A 23,548-nucleotide genomic window follows, 5' to 3' on the forward strand; every position below is an offset into this window, starting at 1 on the left:
TATAAACTACACCATGTCAAAGGCTATTTAATGTAACCTGGACAATAATAAATATGCATGGAAAGGACCAAAAAGCAAAGGTGAGGTATAATACACTTTAAAATGACCCAAGTGATTTACATGTATGAATAAAAGAAAGCAGTGGTGGAAACTCCACGTCTCTAATTCACAGAGGAGACGTGAAGTCATGAGGTGAAGGCAAACTTTTAGGATTTTGAGAATTAATTATGTTTTGTACAGGAAGATGTTAAAATACCTGGTGTTGGGCACGCTTTCTTACCGCACAAAGACAAGACACGCACACAAACACACACACACACACACTTAAAAATAATTTCCTTTTGTCCCTTGTTCAACTTTTCATTAGGCTACAAAACTTAATTTTGTAAACTAGAATTATATGACTCTTGTACAACAAATAGGACTGATTTATTCAGGCTGGCTCCAGTGCAGTGAATTGAACGAATTATCGCTCAAGTAGGTTTCAATACTACCTCAAGGTTTCTCGCTGACCTCTCTCTGACATCTTTCATTGGCAGCAAAAAGTTCATTACTGTTCTTTCCAGACGGCAATGCCAACTTTGAGGGTCCTTGACCCAAAACACCTCAATCATTGCGAAAAATACAATTGTATACTCCAAACACTTCCAAGATAATAAAATTATGTTTAATTGAATTTTTATGAGAATGTATGAATATGATCACCCTGTGTGCACAGTTATTCAAAACCTATATTTTGTGGTCCTTGGAGCTGTTTAATGGAAGGCTTGGTTTAACTTACCATGAGGTTATTAGGGGCAGGCCTCTCTTTGGGTTGTCGCCGCATACTGAAAAACAGAGATACAAGCAGTTTATATCCAGCCACTATTCAAACTGTGTTTGTAAGTGTGAAAGAGATGTTTTTGTTCAAACTTTCATTTCAATGGCATAATTTTCATTTATAAATGAATATTCAAGAGGGGGCTTAAAACGAACCTTTCATGCCACAGAAGCTGAAAGAGAGGGCTTGAAAGACAATAAACACTGTTGCCTGACAACACCACACATTTATTTCAAATAGAATCATTTAATTAATATTTCTCATTTCAATTAATATTTCTTATTACTCAGAAAACTAAAAGTGAAGTAGTTGCCAGATTGGTTCAGTGGATTTGTGTGAGTGTCCTCCATAATCTGTACTGTATACATGTACAGGATAAGTAACAAAAACTATATTGGGGGAATTAAAACAGGGACCAGTCTGCAGTTAGTCATGTAACTGGTTTATTTATCACGATGAATTGGACATGAGCCGCTCAGAATAGCCTGCGAGAAGGTTGGGCAGGGCACCAGCACCCCAGTCTGTCCTGAGAGAGAAGTGCCTTGTTTGAGTAAATAAAGCAGGCACGGGGATAAACAACAGCTGGTACAGCCAGCTAGTGAGAGCTGCACTCACACTCACACACACACAAACACACACCTTGCATGTGGTTTGGGTGTGTATGTAGATGTTTGTGCTACTTTAAAGGTTATAAGAGAGCAATGAATCAGAGGCAAGTGCAGGGTAAACATTGTCTTTGTCCTGTAGCATGAGATAAATCAATCTTGACTTTAAAAGAAATTCAAAAAGAACAGCTTTTTATTCAGCATCAGCAGCACTGAAAGTCGTAGCCAAAACCACTACAACCACAATGCATTAACACACAGGTACATGCACTTTAATCCCATTATACCTTTGAATCATCGACAATAATTTGGATCATCATGTCAAATGCAGCATGCGGTCTTTGTAATTGTTCAGTCTGGCTCTGTGGGGCTTAGATGGTTGACTGTGCCAAACACTTATTAGGCAAATACAAGCTAGAATCACAAACAAATACACTACACAGTCAACAGCCATTGAAAACAGACAAAATCCCCTTTAAAACCTGAAGGTGTTTAATTAAAATCACTTCTTTCTAGAAACAAAGCGTATTAAACAGTAACAGCAGCTGACTCACCACTGAGTGATGAAGTGAACAAACTTCTCACTGAACTGGCCGACAGGAAAAACTGGAGGATCCTGCGAAGAGGCACAAAACAATTCAGACAACCAGCGACGTTTGAATGTGGGATGATGATAACTCGCTGCACTGACTGAAGAATTCTGACACGGACACAAGTGCACAGGACTGCAATCAAAAAAAAAAAAGATGAAGGTGGTTTACATCAACAGGCAGTTATTTAAACTAAGATTAGGCTTTGTCTTAGTTGCATTAATTATATTCATTAAAACCTATAAAGTGACATGACAGGCTATTTGTTCCACTGGCAGTGCTTTAAAAATTCAAATCATCCCAAACTTTTGGGATGAATCTTTTTCTTATTGTTCTCCTGGGAAACTGCCAAGAGGCCTGGGTATTTTCCAGGTTTTCAGTGGGCTAGACCAATGTCAAGAAAGGTTCAAAATTAAATTGGTTTAAAACTGGGCGGCACTGTGGTGGTTAGCACCGTCGCCTCACAGCAAGACTGTTCTGGTTTTGAGCCCGCCGGCTGGCTGGGGCCTTGTATGTTCTCCCAGTGTGGGCTTGCTCCCAAAGACATGCGGGTTAGTTTTAATTGGCGACTCTAAACTGGCCGTGGGTGTGAATGGTTGTTTGCCTCTATGAGTCAGCCCTGTGGTGAACTTGTGACCTGCACAGGGTGTACCCCGTCTCTCGCCGAATGTCAGCTGGGACCAGTCCCTGACGACCCTCCAAAAGATAAGCCGTTATACACAATGGATGGATCGTTTAAAACTAGAGTCACGATTTTGGTGCAAAAAAGCTGTACACGAAAATCTGATGTAATCTGTTTACACGTTAACTGATTGCTTTCCATTCGGGACATAAACATAAGTTGAAGGACACACAGAGCAACTTTGCAAAAGAGTTGTAAAGACAGAAAAGTTGCAGTTCCTGCCAAAAGACTACAGCAAGATGTTTCTATAAGCTTTAGTGCACATTCAGAAAAAGCAAGGACCCATAGGTGCACCAGTTGAATAAGGTCAAGTGCAACATTTATCGCTTAACATTTATATGTCATTATGTAATTACTGATAGAACGTTTGCTCAAAGAGTAGATACCGTTGAAGAGTCTGGATTCAGTGAGTTTCAGAATTAACTACCTTTCTTATACGAACACTTTAGTGTGTGACCTCAAGGCTGCACGCAGCACTCTTTGTACTTTGTATTCGCGGCAGCACAGAGCTGTGATTGGCAGTCGGCTTAATGTACAACACCTGCAGGGTGACAGGATATTGTCTCATTGGTTCAACCAATCAACACATCCAGTGATTCAAAAGGTGAAAGTGCAAATGTAAGAGAAACTGCTGTATATCAAAGCTGTCGTGGTATGGATTTCTACCACCATGAGTCCAGTGCTGAAACGGCTGAAACAACATGACACCATGAAAAAGCAATTTGTAACAGCTAATGAATGCCACAGTTTATCTGTAATGGTTAGTAATATATGTACTAATTCTTTGACTCATTCTAAATGCATATGGAAAAAGTTTAAAGGCTTTTTTCTGTGACTGAGCCAAGATGCACTTCTCACTGAAAAGAGCAAATCAAGGTGTTCTGGTCAAGGAAGAAACACTTAAAATGTGAAGAAAACTATTGTTTATAATATAAATATGTTATTTAGATTACAGTGAACAACTGGAGAAGAAAGATGGTGATTTGTTAGCTTCATACTTTGGATTTTGTACAGGTTAAATTAACAAGACACAGCTGGTTAACTGGTGAGCTTTAGAGGTGCTGGCAGGCATATTTCGTTATCTTTGGACAGAGTCACGCTAGCTGTTTACCCATGTTTCTAATCTTTGTGCCAAAATGCACCACTGCATCAAATTCCCTTCAAAAGTTGGGAATCACCGGCCACAAAAGCTTGATTCAGTCAGATGGCTGAGAGGACTACTCCACATTTTTGAATGGTCTTTCTTGCTTTTAGGTCTCAGAAATTCCTCTTTACAAATAAATATTATTTTCAACGAAGGGTAATGTTTTGTGCATGGTGAAAAAATGCTGTTCAACTGTTTATACAGACTGACAAATGAAAGGGCAGAAAGAGACAAAGATACTTCTGAGTAACAGTAAAAGAAAAATATGAGAAATCACTCGTCACTGGTAAAAGAAACTGGAAGCTCAGCATCGAAATCTGCGCAGAATTAAACAGGAACAGGCTCCTGTTTCAGTGTCAAGTTTAATTAACAGATGTGCTGCTTTAGAAAAGCTATTTTTAAAATGTCACAACAGAAATAGAAGTCGAGGGTGAGCTCTAATGGAACTGGATCACTGAATATCAGCTGAACATACGAGGAACCAACAAACCACAGTTTGAACCTATTCAATGAAACCACTGAGAGGGCCCAAAGAAAAATGGATTCCCAAAATATTTAGAAGCGCAGGTTTTTGGTGCCAAAGCTATTTGCAAATGTAAATGATACATTTATTGTCTGAATTATACTGGCTTTATCTATGTTAAAGAAGGCATCATTGAAGGAAAGAAGAAAACAATAATTCTAAATCCATTTGAGCGGCGTTGGAAGCCAGACCTGAAAGCGGTATCAACCTTCTCATCTCACTCTGCAAGAAAGAGGATTTCCCAAAATGTTGAATTTTCCTTCAGTGGATGTAGAAAAACACTACTCACACATCTTTGAGGTTTAAAATGAAGTGTTCGATCCACTTTAATTACAGTGTAATGCTGTGGAGAGGAAAAAGTAACCGTGTCAAGGTGCTGGGAGAGAGACGGCTTTAAATACAAGAGATCTCAAGAGATACCTGAAGGTGCACCTGGACACAGAAACCGGAGTAATTACAGATGTTATAAACTATGCTAAGCCATTCAAACGAAGGCTACATTCCTGAGTGGTGGTGATTCATGTATGAGACTTTTCATGAATATTGTTCCTTTTTTATCTACATTGTGCTTTTTCACTCTCTCACTCTGAGGGATGGTTCAGGGATGGTTGATTACTCAGGCAAAGAGTGGCCTTTTCTCCATTATTAGCAGGCTTTTACTCTGTGCGTATGTGTGGTTTCAGCTTAGATTTTCTCATTGACAGTATTTTATGTGATGAAAGAGAAATGTTATCCTCTTTGTTTTCATCTCAAAGATTTACTGCCAGCTAAAGTAATAATGAACCAAATTGTTAAAACTAGACAAAACATGCATGGTTAACTATCATAATGAACAGCAGCACACATAGGTGTATGTGTGTGTGTGTGTGGTTTGCTACATGCTGTCGATGAAGGCTCTATGAACCGTGTCATGTAGAACAGCTGGGCCAGACTGACTTTCCATTACTGTCCCTCACCTCATTACTCCATCTTCCCTGATCTCACTCTGCATCTTTCTCTACCTTTGGCTGCTGGTATGAAAAGTTCTTAATATTTTGGGTTATTTTTACCCTTGACATCTTCACAGAGAAAATGTTGAGCAAATTACAACCCTGACTCCCAAAAAGTTGGGATCTACTGTAAAATGGAAATAAAAACAGAATGAAATCATTCGCAAATGGACTGTGTTTACTGACAACAGATTTACGAAGTGTTCCTGAGCCCATGTATTAATCTCCTTTATACAGTGATGTGTTCACAAAGTGGTGAGCCTTGCTCCATCCTTGCATCATGATACTATCACCTGTTACTAATCAACCTATTTACCTGTGGAGTATATGTCAAAAAGGATTATCGAATTATCAGATTCTGTTTTCTTTATGTTTGACACAGCATCCCAACTCTTTAGGAATCAGTGCTGTAACGTGTATTCTCTGTCTTTGTCTCAGTGCCAGTAAACTGAAGAAGAGTGGTAAGTTAAATTGTTTGTGAAAAGCAACAGGGTTAGAATTTTTTCTTTCTAGCACTGAAATGTACGTTTATAGTTTACTTTCGTAAACTAAAGTACAAATATAGAAATAAGACTAAAACAAACAGCAGGTTTCAATGATACGAGAGACAGGGTTCAGGTTACAGATTAATTGAAAAGAATAAAATGTTGGTGCTAAGGAAGCATTATGGTAAAAGGTGATTCAATGTATATGATTTTCTTTGTTTTAATATATAGCATTCAAATATGTAGTATATGGAAATGTCAAAAGACGCAGACTCATTCTGTGCAGATGAGAAAACTCCCATTATGCAAAACCACAACAATACTGGATTACTAAAATATACGTTCCTATAAATATTCAAAATAAGTTTAACAGTAGATTAATAGTAGGTGTCAGTTGTAAAAGATCTAAAATATGCACAGCAGTGGCATCCAATGATATGAACAATAATACAGAAACTACTCAGATGTGTACAAAAATCATAAAACCTGGGTTCACAACCAGGCATTTATTCAAATGCAGGGAATTAAACCTCTTTACATCTGAAGCCCTGCTGTGCCATTAAAAACACCTCTGGGCAGTGTTCGCCATTCCTTAATGCTCTGATCGGCAGGCTCCCGCAAAGCATGATGCATGAACCCATTTAAATTAACAAAGGAATGGGTTCCCTTCTAATCTCAATGCACTTCACAGAGCTGCCGCCGCTTGGATGAGCAATATATCATAGCACATGCATACACACACACAGGCATGCACAAACAAATGCCCTTGAGCACCGCACACCACAAGCCTGAGTGTACACTCAGTTTAGAAGGAGAGTACCAAGTAATTTGCAACCGCTGTAGTATGTAGCACACACACACACACAGAAAAAACAGGATCAATTGGACCCACAGTTTATGTTGACTACACAACTAATTTATGTGTTGTAGGCCAAATCTGATACAAAATCTCTCTCTGCACTTTCCCCACATATTTGCATGCACATGCGCCTTTTTGCAGACATAAACACACATTTATGCATGTATTCATGTCTCCAGCTGAGAGGAACACCGCTGCAGCTTTGATGTGGCAGCAGGCGATGGCACAAAAGACAAGCAGGCTGATGAAAGTGGCTGGTCTGTGTGAATTATTCCTCTGGTTGTCAACGCGCTCCACTATGAGACAGAACACACACTACGAGGGTACAAGGGTACAAGTAAATATACATGTCATTGCCATGAAGCAATTATTAGGCAAAATTAGATCAGTAATTACAGGCTTGAACATAAAGCGGGAGTTCTTTATTAGTGGAGCCACTTGCTATTCAACAAATAGAGGAGAGAGAGGCACATTAATGAGGGTGGACAGCGGAAAGATGGCAGGAACAACTACAGAGAACTTTGCGTTCAAGACCTCGGCTGAATAAGATGAGTGTGTTTCTCCGCCATATACTAATACCAACTAACATCGGATGCACCGGATAATTCCTAATGGTGTAGGTATACTTGCATACACTTAAATGAATAGGTAATTTACTGAAATTGCAGTGGAACCACTCTTTGGCCTCAATATCACTTAAGGCTTACATGAATTGCTGACATATATACAAGCCCCGAAATATGAGTGAGCGTGTGTGTGTTGCTGCAGATTGCACAGCCATTATAGAGAATCAGGGTTATTATGTCCTTTGGTTTTCTCCACATACTCATCCAAGCTGACGTACATTCACGGGTCCAGGTTTTGTTGTTTGCTTTGTGAGCAGGCCTTGAATAAATAGCTATACTTTAAATATGGATTTTGTTAAAGCCATACTGCAACTTCTTTCTTTTGAGTTTCCATTTCACCAATTAACTGTTTTAACTTCAACTATTATCCTTCAAAGAAAACGTCCATTATTAAAACTGTGGACAGCTTGTTCTGTGGATTATCCAGATAAACAGGGACACTGGTTCACTCTGAATTACTTAAGTGTCAATTTTGGGATGAGATGCCGGCTGAATCTGCAAAGCTAGATACCGCTTGGTAAGTAAGCAAGAAGATGCTGACATGATTTTCAAGGCCATGCTACATGGCACATAAAAATTATTTCAGAATCTTTGTCTGATTCTTGAGTAGCCACCGTTGTGCTCAGAATTACACTCCTTTGTGAGCCTGTTCATCTGTCTACCTTACTTTAATGATCATCTCTGTATTTATTTGGTCTTTATTTTGGGCCTCATGAGACAGAATTCTCTGAGTCTTTCTCCACCATGCCTCACTGTGGTTTTGTGTGTGATAGAAAAATAAAGAAAAAAAGAGTGGCAGACTGTCACACTCCACCTGCCACCATACACATACCTCCAGCTACAACAATATTAATGATCTACTCACAGGAGCCTATTACTCATTTAGCCATTACAGCAACTTTCAAATCCCCAGTGGATAAGTCACACACAATATCAAAGCATCACAACTAAAGAAAATAAGAAGTATTTGAATCGCACCTACAGTATGTACCAATAGGCAATACTTACTAAATCTCAGCGAATCGGGTATAATTCATCACACCTGCCATGATGTTGAAGTCAGGTGCGTCTAGCCCAATTAAAAACACCTTAGCATTAAATTAATTACTCCATTGGATCAGTTCATTCATAGGGGCATTTCTATGAAGGAAAAATAAAAAGGCAACCCACAGGGCTCCTCTAAATTCTACAAGTTGTACTATAATAATAAACTTTGTTTATTTAGCACTTTTCACAACAAAATGGTGAAGTGCTGTACATGGATAAACTAGAAATACAACATTTCAGAAGTGCAATGATGCAAAAAGAAAAATGCTAAATTTATTAAAAATAACAGAAAAAATCAAATTAAGTAAAATGTCCAACAAAAATAGAAAATAAAAATGATAATAATAAATAAGATAAGACAAGGTGGAAATAAAGCAGTGTGCTAACATTAAGGATTTTTGTAATATTTTTATTAAAAAGATGAAGTAGCTGATTCTGCAACCCTTCTAAAGTTCTAAATGCAAATGCAAAACTCAATTCAGTAACATTACTGGGAGCTAAACCATGCGGTGCTATAAAGGTAATAACTAAAACCTTAAAATCAACTCTAAAACTTGCAGGTAATCAGAGAAGATTTTTGAGACGCTCCTCAGCTGCTAAAAAAAAATATGATTTTGGGGTTGTGGCTGCAGGTTTGACAGTTGTAGATATGGAGCTGAGATGCTGTAAAAATTGGGATAGACTTTAGGGAACCAAAAAAAGTTAGATTTGCTTTCATTTAGCTTGAGAAAGAATTGGGACATCCAGCACTTTATTCCTGACAGACAAGATAATGATGATGAAAATTTCCTTCTTCACTGTTTTTAATGGGACATAAATTTGTGTGTCATCAACAGAACAATGGTACTGAATTTTGTGTTTATATGTCCCAGTGGGAGCACAAATACACAGAGGGCCAAAAATAGAGCCATGGGGAACACCACAGGTCAAACGGGGCACAGAAGATTTTGTCTGGAGCAGTATCCCTGATGCCAACCTACTTTTCAAGGGGGTCCAACAGAACAGAACCATCAGCTGGTTCAAATTTTGAGCTGAGATTGAGACGATTTAAAATCTCCAGCTGTAACTAAAAGATTGGTTGTTAATTTAATGACAGTTTGATGAAGACAGGCAGTTTTGTTGCTGTGACGTCAACGGAAACCTGAACCTGACTGAAATTTATCAAATATACAGACTGACTATTCATTAAAGAAATAGACTTCAAGTTAACATTCTTCTCTAAACCTTTGATAAAAACGGTAACTTAGAAATGGGTCTAAAATGTGTGAAATCCAGAGGGTCAAGGCTGTTTCTTGAAAAAGTGGGTGCATTAATGTGTGCTTAAGGCAGAAGGGAACACAGGCAGTGGACAGAGAGCTACTTATAACACATATTATAATAAAATAGCACTGTTGAAAACCTTCAGAAATCCAGCAGCCATAACTTCTAAAGGTTGATGACGTTAGCCAAACTAAACTTCTAATGGCATCCTTTAAATAGCCTAAAAATGACTGAGCAAGGGATCGCAGTGCACTTGGTCCTGAACTGGCAACAATCCTGGCTCACTGAGAGACCCCTTCTCTGCGTATTCTACTGCACACTGAAGTGTGTATACTTGCTCACTCTCAACCTTTAGATTGTCTCTGAGCGACTTCACCTTTCCAAAGAGTGCTTATCCTCTTGTCTCTTCCTCCAAAGCACTACATTAGCGGGGACAGTAAGGCTCACTAGGGACAACAGAGAATGTTCTCTCGCCTCAAGGGATTGAGCAGGAAAAATAGTTTGACTGGTGCCTCCGTCTAGTTGACTAATGAACAGTTCAGCTCGGGTCAATCCATTACAACCAAAAGCATTTAATTATTAATTACCGCCAATCCATGGGCAGTTAAGGACAAGCGACATTGTATGTTTAATGTGTGATATGGCTGGTGATGGGGTTTGGGGGGAGGTTTAGGTGTTTAGAGAGGTGTTGTGGCATTTTTGCTATTAGTGCAAGTCAGCAAAGAACTGATGAGGAGGAAATGAGAGGACGAGAGAAGGTTGTAATGAATGCTTTTGATGAAAGGCAATGTGAGCTTACACAGGCACAATAAAACAGCATTTCGATGGATCAAGAAACCTATAAGTCTTCAGGTTAGGCTCAGGCTGGCTGATAGTCTGGCTTTTGAAGGTTCTGAATTGATGAACTGTGAGTGTGTTCGAAATGCAGAGGCATTTCTGTTTCAGATGTTATCCAGTTCAACTCATTATAAAGAGGGTGATAAATATGGCAGATATCACTTCAACCTAATTTCACCATAGACTTCTGTAATGGGACACTGCTCTGCCTATTCCTTATTATGAGAAATGTTCAAGTTTGGGTTATTCACAGTGTTAAAATCAATTAAAATAAAAGCGTGAAACTGAAATCATTGAAAAGTGGAAGAGACTGAATGAAGGTGCAAGGGCACGTAAATTTTTTTAACTAAAAAGGGGAACCTGTTTTACAGAGTGGATAGATATTGTATGTTGGTCAAAATAGCATCATAAGAATTAATTTATTATGTCAGCTGTTTTGTGTGTAGTCTGGTGCCGTTTTGTCTGTTCCTATTTGTTTTGATTTTTGTATGGCCTGACCGCTGATTTTATACGTGTGTTTATATGTTGTGTGTCTATTGTGATATAAAGATAGATGTTACTTATTAGATGGTTAAGCACTCACTGTGGGCTTGTGTGTCATTATCAGTCTCTTTAGTTGTGTGTTTGTGTGAGTGTTATGCCTTTTTTTATAGAAACAAACACTGCAGTCAAGAGAAGAGTCCTGGTTCAACACATTTTCGTCTGGTTTGGTGTTTGGCTCTGTAGTACACAGATTCAGAGCAGTGCTGCTGTGAGTGTGTGTCACTCATGACAGGTCCAACCTCTACAGTAATGTGCGTGTGCATATGTGTATTGCCTGAGGCAGTTGCATAGGGTGAAGGGTTGAGTGAGTGGGGAGCAAAGCCGCCTGAGTGGCTTGCTTCATTAGGAAACAAAATATAAGCTTTCCGGGCCATTAGGACTGACTTTAGATGCAAAAGCACATAAGACGACGACTCACCTCATCAACGATGCATTGTAGTAACTGGAGAGGCTGGATGAGGAAGAGACACAGGGAGATGAAAAACAAAACATGTTAGCCTACATAGAATTTCTCGGCAATAAGGAAAATCAATAGTGTGATAAAAAATAAAGTATCTACTTAGATTAATCAAATGCAGCGAGCTCAGGCAAAGCCATCGTTCTGCTCCTGAATGTTTTATTATTCCATAATGGCACCTAATGTAATACCAGCAGTTTAAGCATGATCTAATATTTCATTGCAAAAATGCAATTTGAGTGTTTTTTTTTTTTCGAATGAGCAAGCCAACCAAGAGTAACAGACTATAGTGTGGGAGACCTCTATTTCCTTTCCTCCTATTCTACTGCAATAAAACTTACCATTAAAGATCCTTGGTTTTTCTGAATCTGTAGGGCAAGACAGAGAAGAAGGAACGAGGCAATATGTAATTAGCGTGTCATAATCAAGATGATGCACTTGGACACATTATGATCACTCGGAGAAAATTATTGCTTTCCTGTTGGCAATTTGTGAGTATGCGTTAACACCATTTACATAATGAAAACACACAAATGTTAATGGCCTTGCTCTCATTTGTGGAGAATGGGGGTAAAAGATCCACTCATGCTAATTTTCAGAGTAGTACTTTATTCCTGCCCTCCAGGTTATATAGATGTGCTGCAATGTAGAATAACTGTTCCAAACAGTATCAGCAAGCCTTGTAATGAGCACGTTCAATGTGTCAATTTCACAGGTGCAACAATGGCAATAAACAGACCAGGACATGGTAAGCTGCCTACATACACGATAACAATGGGATCACAGGTACCAATCTTGGACTAGGCAAAACAGAGTGATTTGAAAGCGAATCTTTGAAACTGCAGAAAAATAACCCAAAACAATTAGCTGGGCTCTGAACAAACGACTCACATAGAAAATATTAGCTTAGTTGAGTTACTAAGTACACTTTCTATGGTCACAATCACCATATGAAAGGAAAGAGGCCTCAAAAAATCAGAAAAATAGAACTTTAAATTTGGAAGACTTACACACCGCCTTTGAGATAACGTCTTCAAAAACGTATGACAGTGCAACAGAAAGCATTTAGTTTTCCTATTTAAAACCCCCAGGACTGAATTCATCAGGACAATACGTTTTAATTTCTAAAAAACCCAAATTTATAACTTCATCATATAGACCAAATGGTATAAGGCCTGAAACCAAGGCTCAGCTAAATGTCTAATAATGTTTGGAAAATAGACTGCTAATTTTTCCAGGTGTTTTGACAGTGCATTAGAGCACTTATTGATTCACTCAATTAAATACAGGTTTTCACACTCTGCAAATACCAAGAGACCCCTAAACTGCCTCTATATCCAGTTTTGCCTGATTCAGACACATTAAAGGCAACTATGGAAAACTAATTTGTTCAGAAATAATTACTAGGACAAAATTGCGCACTACTCCAGGGGTTGAAATTGGATAGTAGGAGACTAACTTATTCAAGCATAATTGAGCACTTATTCTTCTTGTACTAGGTAACTTGACCACCTATCAAAAAGAGAGGTTTAATAATCCCTCTCTGGCTTTCCCTCTTAACAGAGTCTCCCATCACTGTGGGCTGATTATCTGGTGCACCTATCATTAACTGCATGTTCGTCCCGAGGGTAAACATTGTTTAAGATGACATTTATACTAGAAAAGACTTTCTGACAATACATTTCTTTCAATTTATTCTTCTAATACCTGATCTAAGAAAAATAAATTGATGTTTGAAAAGCCAGGGTGTTGTGTTTACTGCAGAAAGTGAGAAGGGCCCTGCGTCCTTCACTGTTTGTATGGAGTCTGTGCATGACTGTGTATGACAGTGTTTATAGCTGTGTGCATGCATGTTGGATGTTTGTGTACCACAAAATGACGACTTTAGTTGTGAAGAACGCCAGCTTCTTGTTCCCCTGAGCTGGAATAAAGCCACTCAAATGGCACAATTGATGCATCAAGCTTTATTCATTATTTGAAAATATCTCAATTTGAAAATTTTTAGATGTCAAATGATTTCTGTTCCTTTCAAGAGGAAGCCAATAAACACTTGTAAAAGATCAGATGGCTGTTTCCCTCTATAAGGATTTCAAAAGATATTTCTTCAAGGGTAAGGAATCAGAAAACTCTCACAAGACTCCTCTTTTGGGATCAAAACCATCAACTTCAACAAAGCTTTACAAGCATGTTTTAGTGGTGGCAAGTGGGTAGTCCCACTCTGGCACCACAGGGGTATCACTGTAAGAAAAGGGAAAATGGTGAGTGGCCATTTTCTCTATTCTTTTCTTAACTGTGAGGTCAACAACTAAGTCACTTTGTAGCCTACCCGGTAGATGTCCTACCCGGAAATTGTACAGTGTTAAAAAAAAATCTTCTAACAACTGCAGCTTCTCTGATCATCTACACTGACAACCTTTTAGCCAAAAGCTTCAACACTACCCACCTTAGATACACTAAGAGGCAGATTCAGATTTGGATTACCTGTTTAATTAGTGATAGAGAAAGCTATATCAAAATATTACATCTTAAAAATCATTAATCATTCATCAGCTGCATCGGGAAGGCAAATAGGTTATGCTGACATTATGCACTATTCAAAAATGTTTTCGTCAGAAGTCTAATACACTGAAATACAATTTTAACTAATTTCTTAATGGAGGACATGCGACCAAGCAAAGTTTCAGAGTCTGTAGGGTGCTGGGTACTTATAAATTGCAGCAAACATTGTTTACAATACACACACAGTACATAGACACATAGTACCATTTTCTTTCCATTTAATTTGAAAGGGGAAAAAAGTAAGAGTGAACAGTCTATACTGTTTTTGATGGATGCAGTGATGTGTAAACTGAGCTCCTGAAACACACACACACACAAAACTGACACCATATTTCATCCTGAAATTCATTCAAATTTGAGAAAATATGACAAACTACAGAGAATAAAAAACAACCACCGAGCAAACAAAAACACTACAAATCAATCAGAAGCAATAGTGCTGGCGGCTGTATACACATCACATCAGGTCTGGTGTCTTCAAAGACTTTCAGAGCGAGCCGTGCAAAAACTCCATTAACTCCTGACAAAGGACGCAAATGAATCCCGACATGTGGTGAAGAGGAATTTAAGAGACCATCTCTAATCATGACAAACATGAGGTGATGACTCCACTGTGCATGGAGGCACGCACACACGCACACAGTAGAATGAATGTGAGATAATGCATCAACTAAACATCCACAAACGAAAGTGAACTGGCAACCACACATATAAAGGGTGAACAAAAGACCCCAAACAAAGCTAAAATTGGCTTTTTAAATAGCGCAAATCATGAATGCCTCAAAGCCAAATTCAACTTTAACAACTTATCCTGTGTCTCCCTCTAGTCTACACTGGAAACTCAGATGCGACTGATTCCCTTCCAATCTCTCTCTCTCTCCTCCGTTTTCTCCAACTTCTACCTCATCTGTGCTAAAATGTTCTCTGTGAAGTGAAGCAGGGGGTTTTACACAGACAGCTGTGCCAGCGTCTGCAAAAATGACAGCTTAGGCCCGAGGACTTTGGCTGGCTGCGCCTGACGAGCTGGATCCGAGCGCTCTCGCCACACCGCTCTGCTACAGCCTGCAGGTGAACTGTCTGCAGTACCATATGGAGTTAGGGGAAAATTAACACTGGGATGAGGAACGCTGCGTGACAGCGGAGAGCCTAAACTATAAACTAAGAGGTGATTCTAATATTTTGTCTCCCCAATCTATATCAATGAGGGCAGATTAAACTAAAATACGGGAATAACTAACGAGATAATGGAAGCATTAAATAAAGGAAGAACATTTTGGGTAGTCATACACACACTACACACGAACACAAAGATTGATCATTCTGTGACATTTACACCTTTACTTCCTTTCACAAAGGCTGGCATCTGTTTTTCATCATGGCCTAGGAATTAATGATAAACACAAAATAAGTATAATAACTAGGTCTCGACTGTAGTCTGTCTCACAGATGGCTGTTCACCATGAAATATGTAACTAGGTGCTGAATTAATTCTTGTAAAAACACATTTTGGTTTTCTCTCAGCACCGAGGAAAAAACATTAATTAGATAACATCCTCAAACAGGGGCAAATGACATTAACCACACCTAACAGACATCCTCTTTCATTTGCATTTTGAGATTTCTAAAGTCTCATATGTCATCCACCCCCCATGTTTAGTAAATTGGTTCCGTCCTTCCCAGGATGGATTGCAGAAAGTGCAGCGGTTAGATCACATTCTGCTTTTTTAATCAACCGCAATGAAGCGTTATTTAACTGATGGAGCAGTCCAAGTGTTGCATACATACAGCCCACGGGAAAATTACACAGAAAACGCCAATATGATGAACACTATCAAGACTTTTCACTTTTTTCCTCCTTTATCAAATTGTAGATAAAATAAGAACTTGCAGCACGTAGTTCAATGTAGTTCTAAGGAGAAACTCTTAATTCAATAAAATCTGCTCCTTCACATTACAGGAAGGCAGGCGGCCAGGAGGTAACCTGAGGTAACCAGATTTAGATTGCTCTGCTAGGGATTAGTGAGATAAACTCATCTTAGAGGGCTAATTAAGACTTGATGGGATTGGGAAGTCACTTCTGTGGTCGGCAATTACATTTGAGCAGGATTTTAACTTAGTGTAATGAGGGGAAAAAATGAACCCAAACAGTGGATTTATACATGTAAAGTCAATACTGAGCAACTTATCGAGAAAGTAATACAGAAGACAGGGAATTCAGCAGACATCTCAGTCTCATTCAGGGCCTCACGTAATAGAGGAAAATTTCTATCAATTATTTGACAAAATTTGCATTTTGGAATCGTTACAAAACTTTTCCTATTTCCTGGGGCGAACATTTAAAGGGTATGTAAAATATTAAAAAAATTCATCTGTATTCAGTAATTACTTCAGGTTTAAAAAAATGATTAATACAAAACTTTGTTGGAAAATTGAACATGGAAAAAAAAGAAGCAATCTGAAGCACAAACACCACTGAGGACACTGTTACTGTAAACGAATGGTGTTCATCACGGCCACAATCAGTTTGCACAAATCTGCTCCTTTAAAGAAATATTTTTGGTGGAAATTGATTTTTTTTTTTAATTAAAAAAAAAAAGACTAAAATACAAATAAATGAAAGAGTGTAGATCACTCACCTGCGGATAGGGGAACATGCCTAGCGCCAACTGTGTAAAGAAGAAGGTAATAATCAGCGCTACATGATGCTTCTTGAGAAATTTTCAATAACAATAAAAAAACACTGGAAAAGTTTGTGTCACTGCTGAGCCTATGTATAAATTAATGTAATTCAGTCCAACAGCCCCTCTATAAAGCTTACATTTGTGCAGCTTATCAAGGCCAATTTTAGTAACTTTATATTTTAGGCTGTGTCTAATATTTTACCCACCCCCCTAATAGATACCGTGTGAGTGTATATCCTTGATGATATAATGCAGCCATGACAACAGGACAAGAAATTATGGCCTTGAAAAGGGAGTCAACACTTCTGACAAATAATGTTTCACAAAAGTAGAGCACACAGGCACTCATGATAAAGTATCAACACCTTGTATATATGTACACGTGTATTAATATATACATTCTTTCCGTTGCCAGCGTGTTAATTGCATGGAATTCAAGTGTTTCTCCTCAATTCAGATCGAAAATGCTGCTAAAGCCACTGAAGCGTGCAGAACTTGAGACTTTCTGTCTTTGAGGTAAGCTTAGTGCCCACCTGCTGGTAACACTTCCTCATCAAACAACATCAGCTATTAGTTAATAACCCCCCCACGATTACCACCTGCAGAGAACAAAATGGAGGGATAAAGAGGAGGAGGACGGGATTGTGGGACGGTTGTATGTAATACGTGTCTGTACGTTATTTTGGCTGGGGGAGGGGGGGGGGCTGGGCGACAGCTCTCCCTGACATTTGGCAATTCACTTGGGTGGGCATTTTTCATCTTGGTCAAGGGCAGCTTATTGGCAACATTACGTTATTAAAACGTCAAAATGCTCACGGTCTTTCCTTGAACATAAATAGACCCACTAGTAGGCTAAAGATCAATCCAAATTGAGTGGGACTGCGAGCCATTTCATTTAGCTTAATGCATACATCCACAGCTAGAAACAAAGAGAACAGGGCCAGGGGGTCCACTGCTATAAAACTCTATCTTTATCACACAAAGATCATGTCAATAATTTTGACCTGGCTGCTTCCCTGTGAACTCATCCATTATTGTTATAATTGCAATGATACTAAACATTATTGACAAGCAAAGGCGAGGCAGAAGCCCAAATCATTTGTTATACTGCAGAGGGAGAGCTGTTGACAGAAACAGATGGAGAATCAATAACATCTGTGGGAGGACAAGAGACCAGGGAAGTGTAATACTGAAATTAAAATGTTATTTGAAAACGCAGGGTGTCAGTCAAGCACTCAATCAACGCTACTGGGTGAGATGAACAGAGATACTGATGCACACGCACATGAACACTTGCATCTTATGCTGCTCAGTGGATGAGCAACAGTCAGTCTAAAGACATTCAGTTTGAAGTGTATGACACTAAACTGTGTAATTACAAAAAAAACATAAATGGACCACTTCCTCTCCACAAATGTCCTGAACTTCTCTCTGAGCACAGATGGCAGGTAGGGCACGAAGTCATTCATACACTGTCGTACCTCCATGAAAGAGATTCCCACACTCCAGACATCTGCGTGGATACCGTACTGTTCGCCTGATATCCTTTCCGGCTGTGGAGCAAAAGCAAACATCAAAAACTGTGAGCACAAAATTAGAGACTCCTGTCTTCACTGGTGCAACTTTAAAATGATCTGAAGTTAAAGGAACCTGTGACTGAAGTTAAAGGAATCACTCACCGCCATGTATGCATTCGTTCCGACATACGTTTTGGCAATCGAATTCACCAACTGCACATGAAATTAAAAAACAGTGGATAAACGAATTAATTCTGCTGCATATCAACATTAATTTAGATTACTCAACTGACTGTATTAAGAAACATTAACCTGTATAAATAAATTTGAAAAGTCATTACTTCAAAGTCCTATATTAGGGAATAAAAAAGAGGCGGACCTAACTTACATTATCTAAATCTATTGACATGTCAGGTTGATATTTTGGGCTCTCAACCCACCCACAAGGGAACAGGAGTAAGACAAGGAGACATTAGCGAGTCTGTGTGTGTGCATGTGCGTGTGGATACAATGGCACATGCCATCAATGACAGGACTGCGATAATGAGTGTCTGCTCCCTTATGGCTGTTTTTTTTTTTTTTGTGGAGCATGCCCTACAATGTGAGAGGGGGAGGGAGAGAGTATATGTGTCGCAGAGAGATAAACAGAAAAACAGAGTTAAACAGACAGAGGACAAGTCAATGCTGCTAGTGTTATACAGGCAGGGTGTAAAATTCACCTTGGAGCTTCCAAGGAAGTGGAGGTTAAAAATGAATAACAATTTGCCACAGAAGCGATGTTGTGTGTGTGTGTGTGTGTGTGTGTGTGTGTGTGTGTGTGTGTGTGTGTGTGTGTGTGTGTCGAAAAGGGAGACAGAGTCCTCAGGGTTGATGTTTTGGGAAACGTTGAAGGTCTGTCCCTGATGATTACATTACACACACGCATACGTGCACACACACACACAGGTATGTACTTCTATACTTGTGAGGACCCTCGCTGACAGAATGCATTCCCCAGCCCCTTCTTCTAACCTTAACCATCAAAACGAGATGCTTAACTCAAACCTTTACCCTAACCTAAACCCTGAAAACCAAGTGTGAACCTTCAAACAGCTTTTTGAAGGTCTGTAGGAAAGTGAGGGCCAGCAAAATGTCCTCAGTCTGAAGGTCTAAGGTCTGGTTCTCACAAAGATAGATGTACAAGTGCACACACGCACACACACACACACACACACACACACACACACACACACACACACACACACACACACACTAAGCTATTGTCTGCCACCCACGCTCTCTCCACATCTTCTGAATACATATCAATGAGGCTTTGCTGTTGTGTGTGCGGGTCATAATTATAACAAGTGATTTTTTTTGGAGGCTGCAGAACAATGAAGATGTGAGAGGAAGACCCTTGGGATAGCGCTGATGCTTAGAGTTGAAAATGAATGCAGTGATTGACAGGTTGACCATATGCACAGAGATTTGTGTGCGCACACACACACACACACACACACACACACACACACACACACACACACACACACACACACACACACACACACACACACACACACACACACACACACACACACACAGGACTGTGGTCATGCAGCTATAGACAATTGTTTTTCTTCTTCTCTCTTCCTTCCTTTCACTTTCTCTCTGTCATGCTCACACAAACAAATCAGTGTACCTGCGTGCTGACACCAAAGTCACAGAGCTTGACTTGTCCCCGGGTGTTCACCAGCATATTGGAGGGCTTGACATCTGCGGAGACAAACTGCTTGATAGAACTGCAACATCAGCACTCTGTAGTAGCTTGTCTTTATCAACTCTGCTCTTTTTTTAATAACACAGAGCCAGCGCGCTACCTTACTCACCTCTGTGAAGTATCTTCAGGCTCCACAGATATGTCAGGCCTTTGACTACCTGGAGACACAGACGCAAGAGAAAATATTTTATTTTCGACCTCATTCAAGGTTTAACCAGTACATGTCGCTGATGAAATTAACTACTTTGCTTAATGTGGAGCGGTTAACCCAAGCTGAACTAAACAAACTGCATTCATAGGTGGGAAAGAAAATTACTGTGACTCTGTTTGCACCTCACAACTTGTCATGGCACATGTAGCTGAGGTGGTCAGTAAGCTCCTTGGAGGCAAGAGGGTTAGACAAGATTCACCCAGAAACACTAAAAGGTTTCGGTACTGCTATGCTGTTATGGTTCACCCGTCTTAATGTTGTATTAATGTTGCCTTCGACTGGCAATCAGGACTGGAGCTGCATGTATTATAAATGAGGACTGGAGGGTGTGTTCACACTGATCAGCCTTGTGAAATTGTAGTCTGGAGAGGAGAATCGGGTCCATTTTTAAACCTCACATTCAGGATTAACTATCCTGGCTGTGGTACAATTATAAGGGTTTTTAAAAGACTAGTAGATAATTAGGGCGTCCCAGAAATTTGTTTTTCTGATGTGTTTTTTATATGCGGTACCTGGGAAAAGGCTTGAAACTGTGTTGCCCAAGGACGTCTGTAGACGGTGCTTTTAGACGATGGACTATGGAGTGAGAGCTGTGAGCATTCAGGACAACTTCACACTCCGTGGGCATTCAAATCCAACAATGATGCGACTTGTCTGTACTTCTGTTCATGGTTTCATGGAGAGGACATCCAGGAGCAGCCAGTGACTAGAGTGCATGATGTCCTTTGGGTGTCCTTAGACTGTATCTAACTGTGAGCCAAATTTGGTGAGAACTTTTGATACGTCGCAAAAAATAAAAAATACAAAAAAATAAAAAGGGAAATGCCAATTATGTGTGTTTCCATCGACTAGTTCGAAGCAAATAAACTAGGCTACACAGAGTGCAGTTTCAACATGAGGTGGGAGTATAGGATACAATATGCAGGGATGTTATAAACAGCGTAGAGGAGGCAAAAACTGCAAACTGGCATCAGAACCACTTGTTTGGCAACCATAAATAAACCTCAGAGAAGAAGTAGTAGACGTAGAAAAAGGAGGAGGAGAAGAAGAAACAAAACCAGTCACGCTGGCAATCTACGAGGGACAAATGGAGAGAGACCTTCAGGACTTTTTCTGATTTTTTTATATTTTGGGAATATCCAGAGAGACACTGAGAGTGAAAACGGCTTCTTCTTCTTCTGGAGCAGAAAGAGCAGATCAGTCGTGTGAATAAAATGTTGCTTATAACAGAACTTATTTGGGAAAGGTGTTTCCATCTCCAAATAAGCACTCATTTGAAAAAGGCAAAAACTACCTCAATTGAGCACAAAAACTTTTTTGGAGAAATTGAGGAAGTTTTCAAATTTTGCAGTTTCCATTAATTTTTCTGAACATGACACTTCAAAATGCTCACCAAAATATGTTGATGAAAACATGGCTACTATGTTTTATACCTGAGTGTAAAGCCCTCTAATTTTGAGGTCACATTTCTCTCCATCAAGAATTCCTGTACATGGGGCCGGTGCTCCTACTCACTCAAGAAAAAGCTCTCCCAAGTAGAGGACCTAAGCCATCTTCGAATCTTATTAACAGGAAAAAATTGACTACAGTTTAGGTGTGTCAGCTGCAACAGTGCAGACTTTGTATCAGACTGTGGTGGCAAAGGGAGAGCTGAGCTGCACATTAAAGCTCTCATTTGGCCGGTCAATCGTCGTTCCAGTCCTTGGATATGTTCACACACTTTGGGTAGTTACTTAAATAATAAGACTGCAAGAAGTACAAGCAACCAAGAAAACATTTCTTCACAGGATCTTTCAGGCTCGAGTGAAGCTAAACAATTAGGGAGGACCTCAGTAATGACATTTAGCTCCATGCATTGAAAGAAATTCACTGTTTGTTTGGGAACATAGTGAGGATGCCTCCTTGCTGCGTCTCCTTGGAGGCATCCTGTGTACAACCGGCTGGTAGGAGAAACCAGGGTAAAACACACACTGACAGGAGGAATATTTTGGTAAAGTGAGGCAGGAGAAGAAAGGCACTTGTTTTTCACCTTTGTGCAGCCCTCACACATGGCTCCACCCACCTGGGTAAATTCATACAACAGGCATATAATCATTATGCTTTTGCTTCAGTATTACTCATATCCCAATGTGGAAAACGGCTTTGTGGTGATTCTTTCATTTATGGGATGCAAGACTTGATTCTAGCCTCTAGGCTCCTGCTGTCCATTTTTGATGCACAGCAACCTCTGAGACAAATTAAGCTCTCTGAAGTCCTGCTGCCTCAAAAGGTGGCGGTGTGAGTGCAACAACTGCAGTGTGCAGATTCACTCACACTCTCTTGGGTGCTTTTCCTTCTGTGATAATTAACAACTGTGACAGCGGAAAGGAGGGAAAGCTGTGAATTAGAATTAACACTGACTAAATAGCTGTCATTGTTTGATTACGGACAAAGTTAAAGGGGGGAGACAGAAGAGAGGAGGTGGAGACAGGGGAAGGATAATGAGTGTGGAAACGAGGCATGTATTTATCAACATCAAGGCCATTTCTATCAAAATGTTAGTTTAAACTGAGAGGAGAAAGGGAGGGAGAGAGGGGCGGATAAGGGGAAAATAACACTGACTTTGTCCTGTCATTTCATCAAATAGAAGGTAATTGAAAAATTCACACCTGTGGTTCCTTTTTATTTCATTAATAAAATGAGTTTTATCCCCAGACCTGTTCTGTATCTGACAAACAAATAACAGGTCACACTGAAAACTGTGACTAGCTGGCACACATGGACGATCATTGTCTAACACGCCTTTTGATTTCAATTCTCTTCACTCAGTAAAACTAACTACTCATGGGGAGTATTTCATGAAAACTTACTGCCACTGCGATCCTCCCCAGCACGTGCTCTGGAATTCTTTTGTACACGTCCAGAGATCCACCTGCAAAAGACAAATTATTCATTCAGGCAGTGATATAGTGTCACAGATTTTGTACACTTTCTTAACTAACCTGCTAATGGCCTTTTGGCACAACACAAAGCCAAATTCATGTTGGACATGCAGGTTGCAACACCCCACACCAATCCAAACAACTGCCAAACAATACTGGATGCAAATCCAGCATTTCCCACAATACTTTGTAGTCCAAACTGGCTTCTTTGCCAATAAAGAACTGCTGATCCACTTAGACTGGAAACTTGGCCAAAATTAGTATTTAATCGTATTTCAGCTTGAAGTACAGATGAGCAGTAGCAGAACTCCCAAAAAATATTTCAATGGCAACACGTGACTAACTTTAAACAAACGCATCTCAAATGTTCACAGAAACGCTCACAGAAAAACAAAGCAGAGAAAAAAACCCACGTTTTTCTCAGAATGGCTGTCTA

General features: G+C 39.6%; 1 protein-coding gene across 2 annotated transcripts in view; it reads right to left on the minus strand.

Moving 5' to 3' along the window:
• The window catches only part of map2k5 (mitogen-activated protein kinase kinase 5), a 60,102-nt gene that overhangs the window by 17,606 nt on the left and 18,948 nt on the right, over nucleotides 1-23,548 (minus strand). For both annotated transcript variants that reach the window (XM_041937537.1, XM_041937528.1), the window contains exons 12-21: nucleotides 23,041-23,102; nucleotides 20,090-20,138; nucleotides 19,903-19,976; nucleotides 18,387-18,437; nucleotides 18,189-18,260; nucleotides 16,663-16,692; nucleotides 11,809-11,835; nucleotides 11,429-11,461; nucleotides 1,980-2,041; nucleotides 782-827 (exon numbers count right to left, since the gene is read on the minus strand). In XM_041937537.1, coding sequence (XP_041793471.1) covers nucleotides 782-827; nucleotides 1,980-2,041; nucleotides 11,429-11,461; nucleotides 11,809-11,835; nucleotides 16,663-16,692; nucleotides 18,189-18,260; nucleotides 18,387-18,437; nucleotides 19,903-19,976; nucleotides 20,090-20,138; nucleotides 23,041-23,102 — 506 coding nt within the window. The remainder of the gene's footprint in view (nucleotides 1-781; nucleotides 828-1,979; nucleotides 2,042-11,428; nucleotides 11,462-11,808; nucleotides 11,836-16,662; nucleotides 16,693-18,188; nucleotides 18,261-18,386; nucleotides 18,438-19,902; nucleotides 19,977-20,089; nucleotides 20,139-23,040; nucleotides 23,103-23,548) is intronic.

The sequence above is a fragment of the Chelmon rostratus genome, chromosome 1 (genome assembly GCF_017976325.1).
Source record: "Chelmon rostratus isolate fCheRos1 chromosome 1, fCheRos1.pri, whole genome shotgun sequence".
Classification (NCBI taxonomy): domain Eukaryota; kingdom Metazoa; phylum Chordata; class Actinopteri; order Chaetodontiformes; family Chaetodontidae; genus Chelmon; species Chelmon rostratus.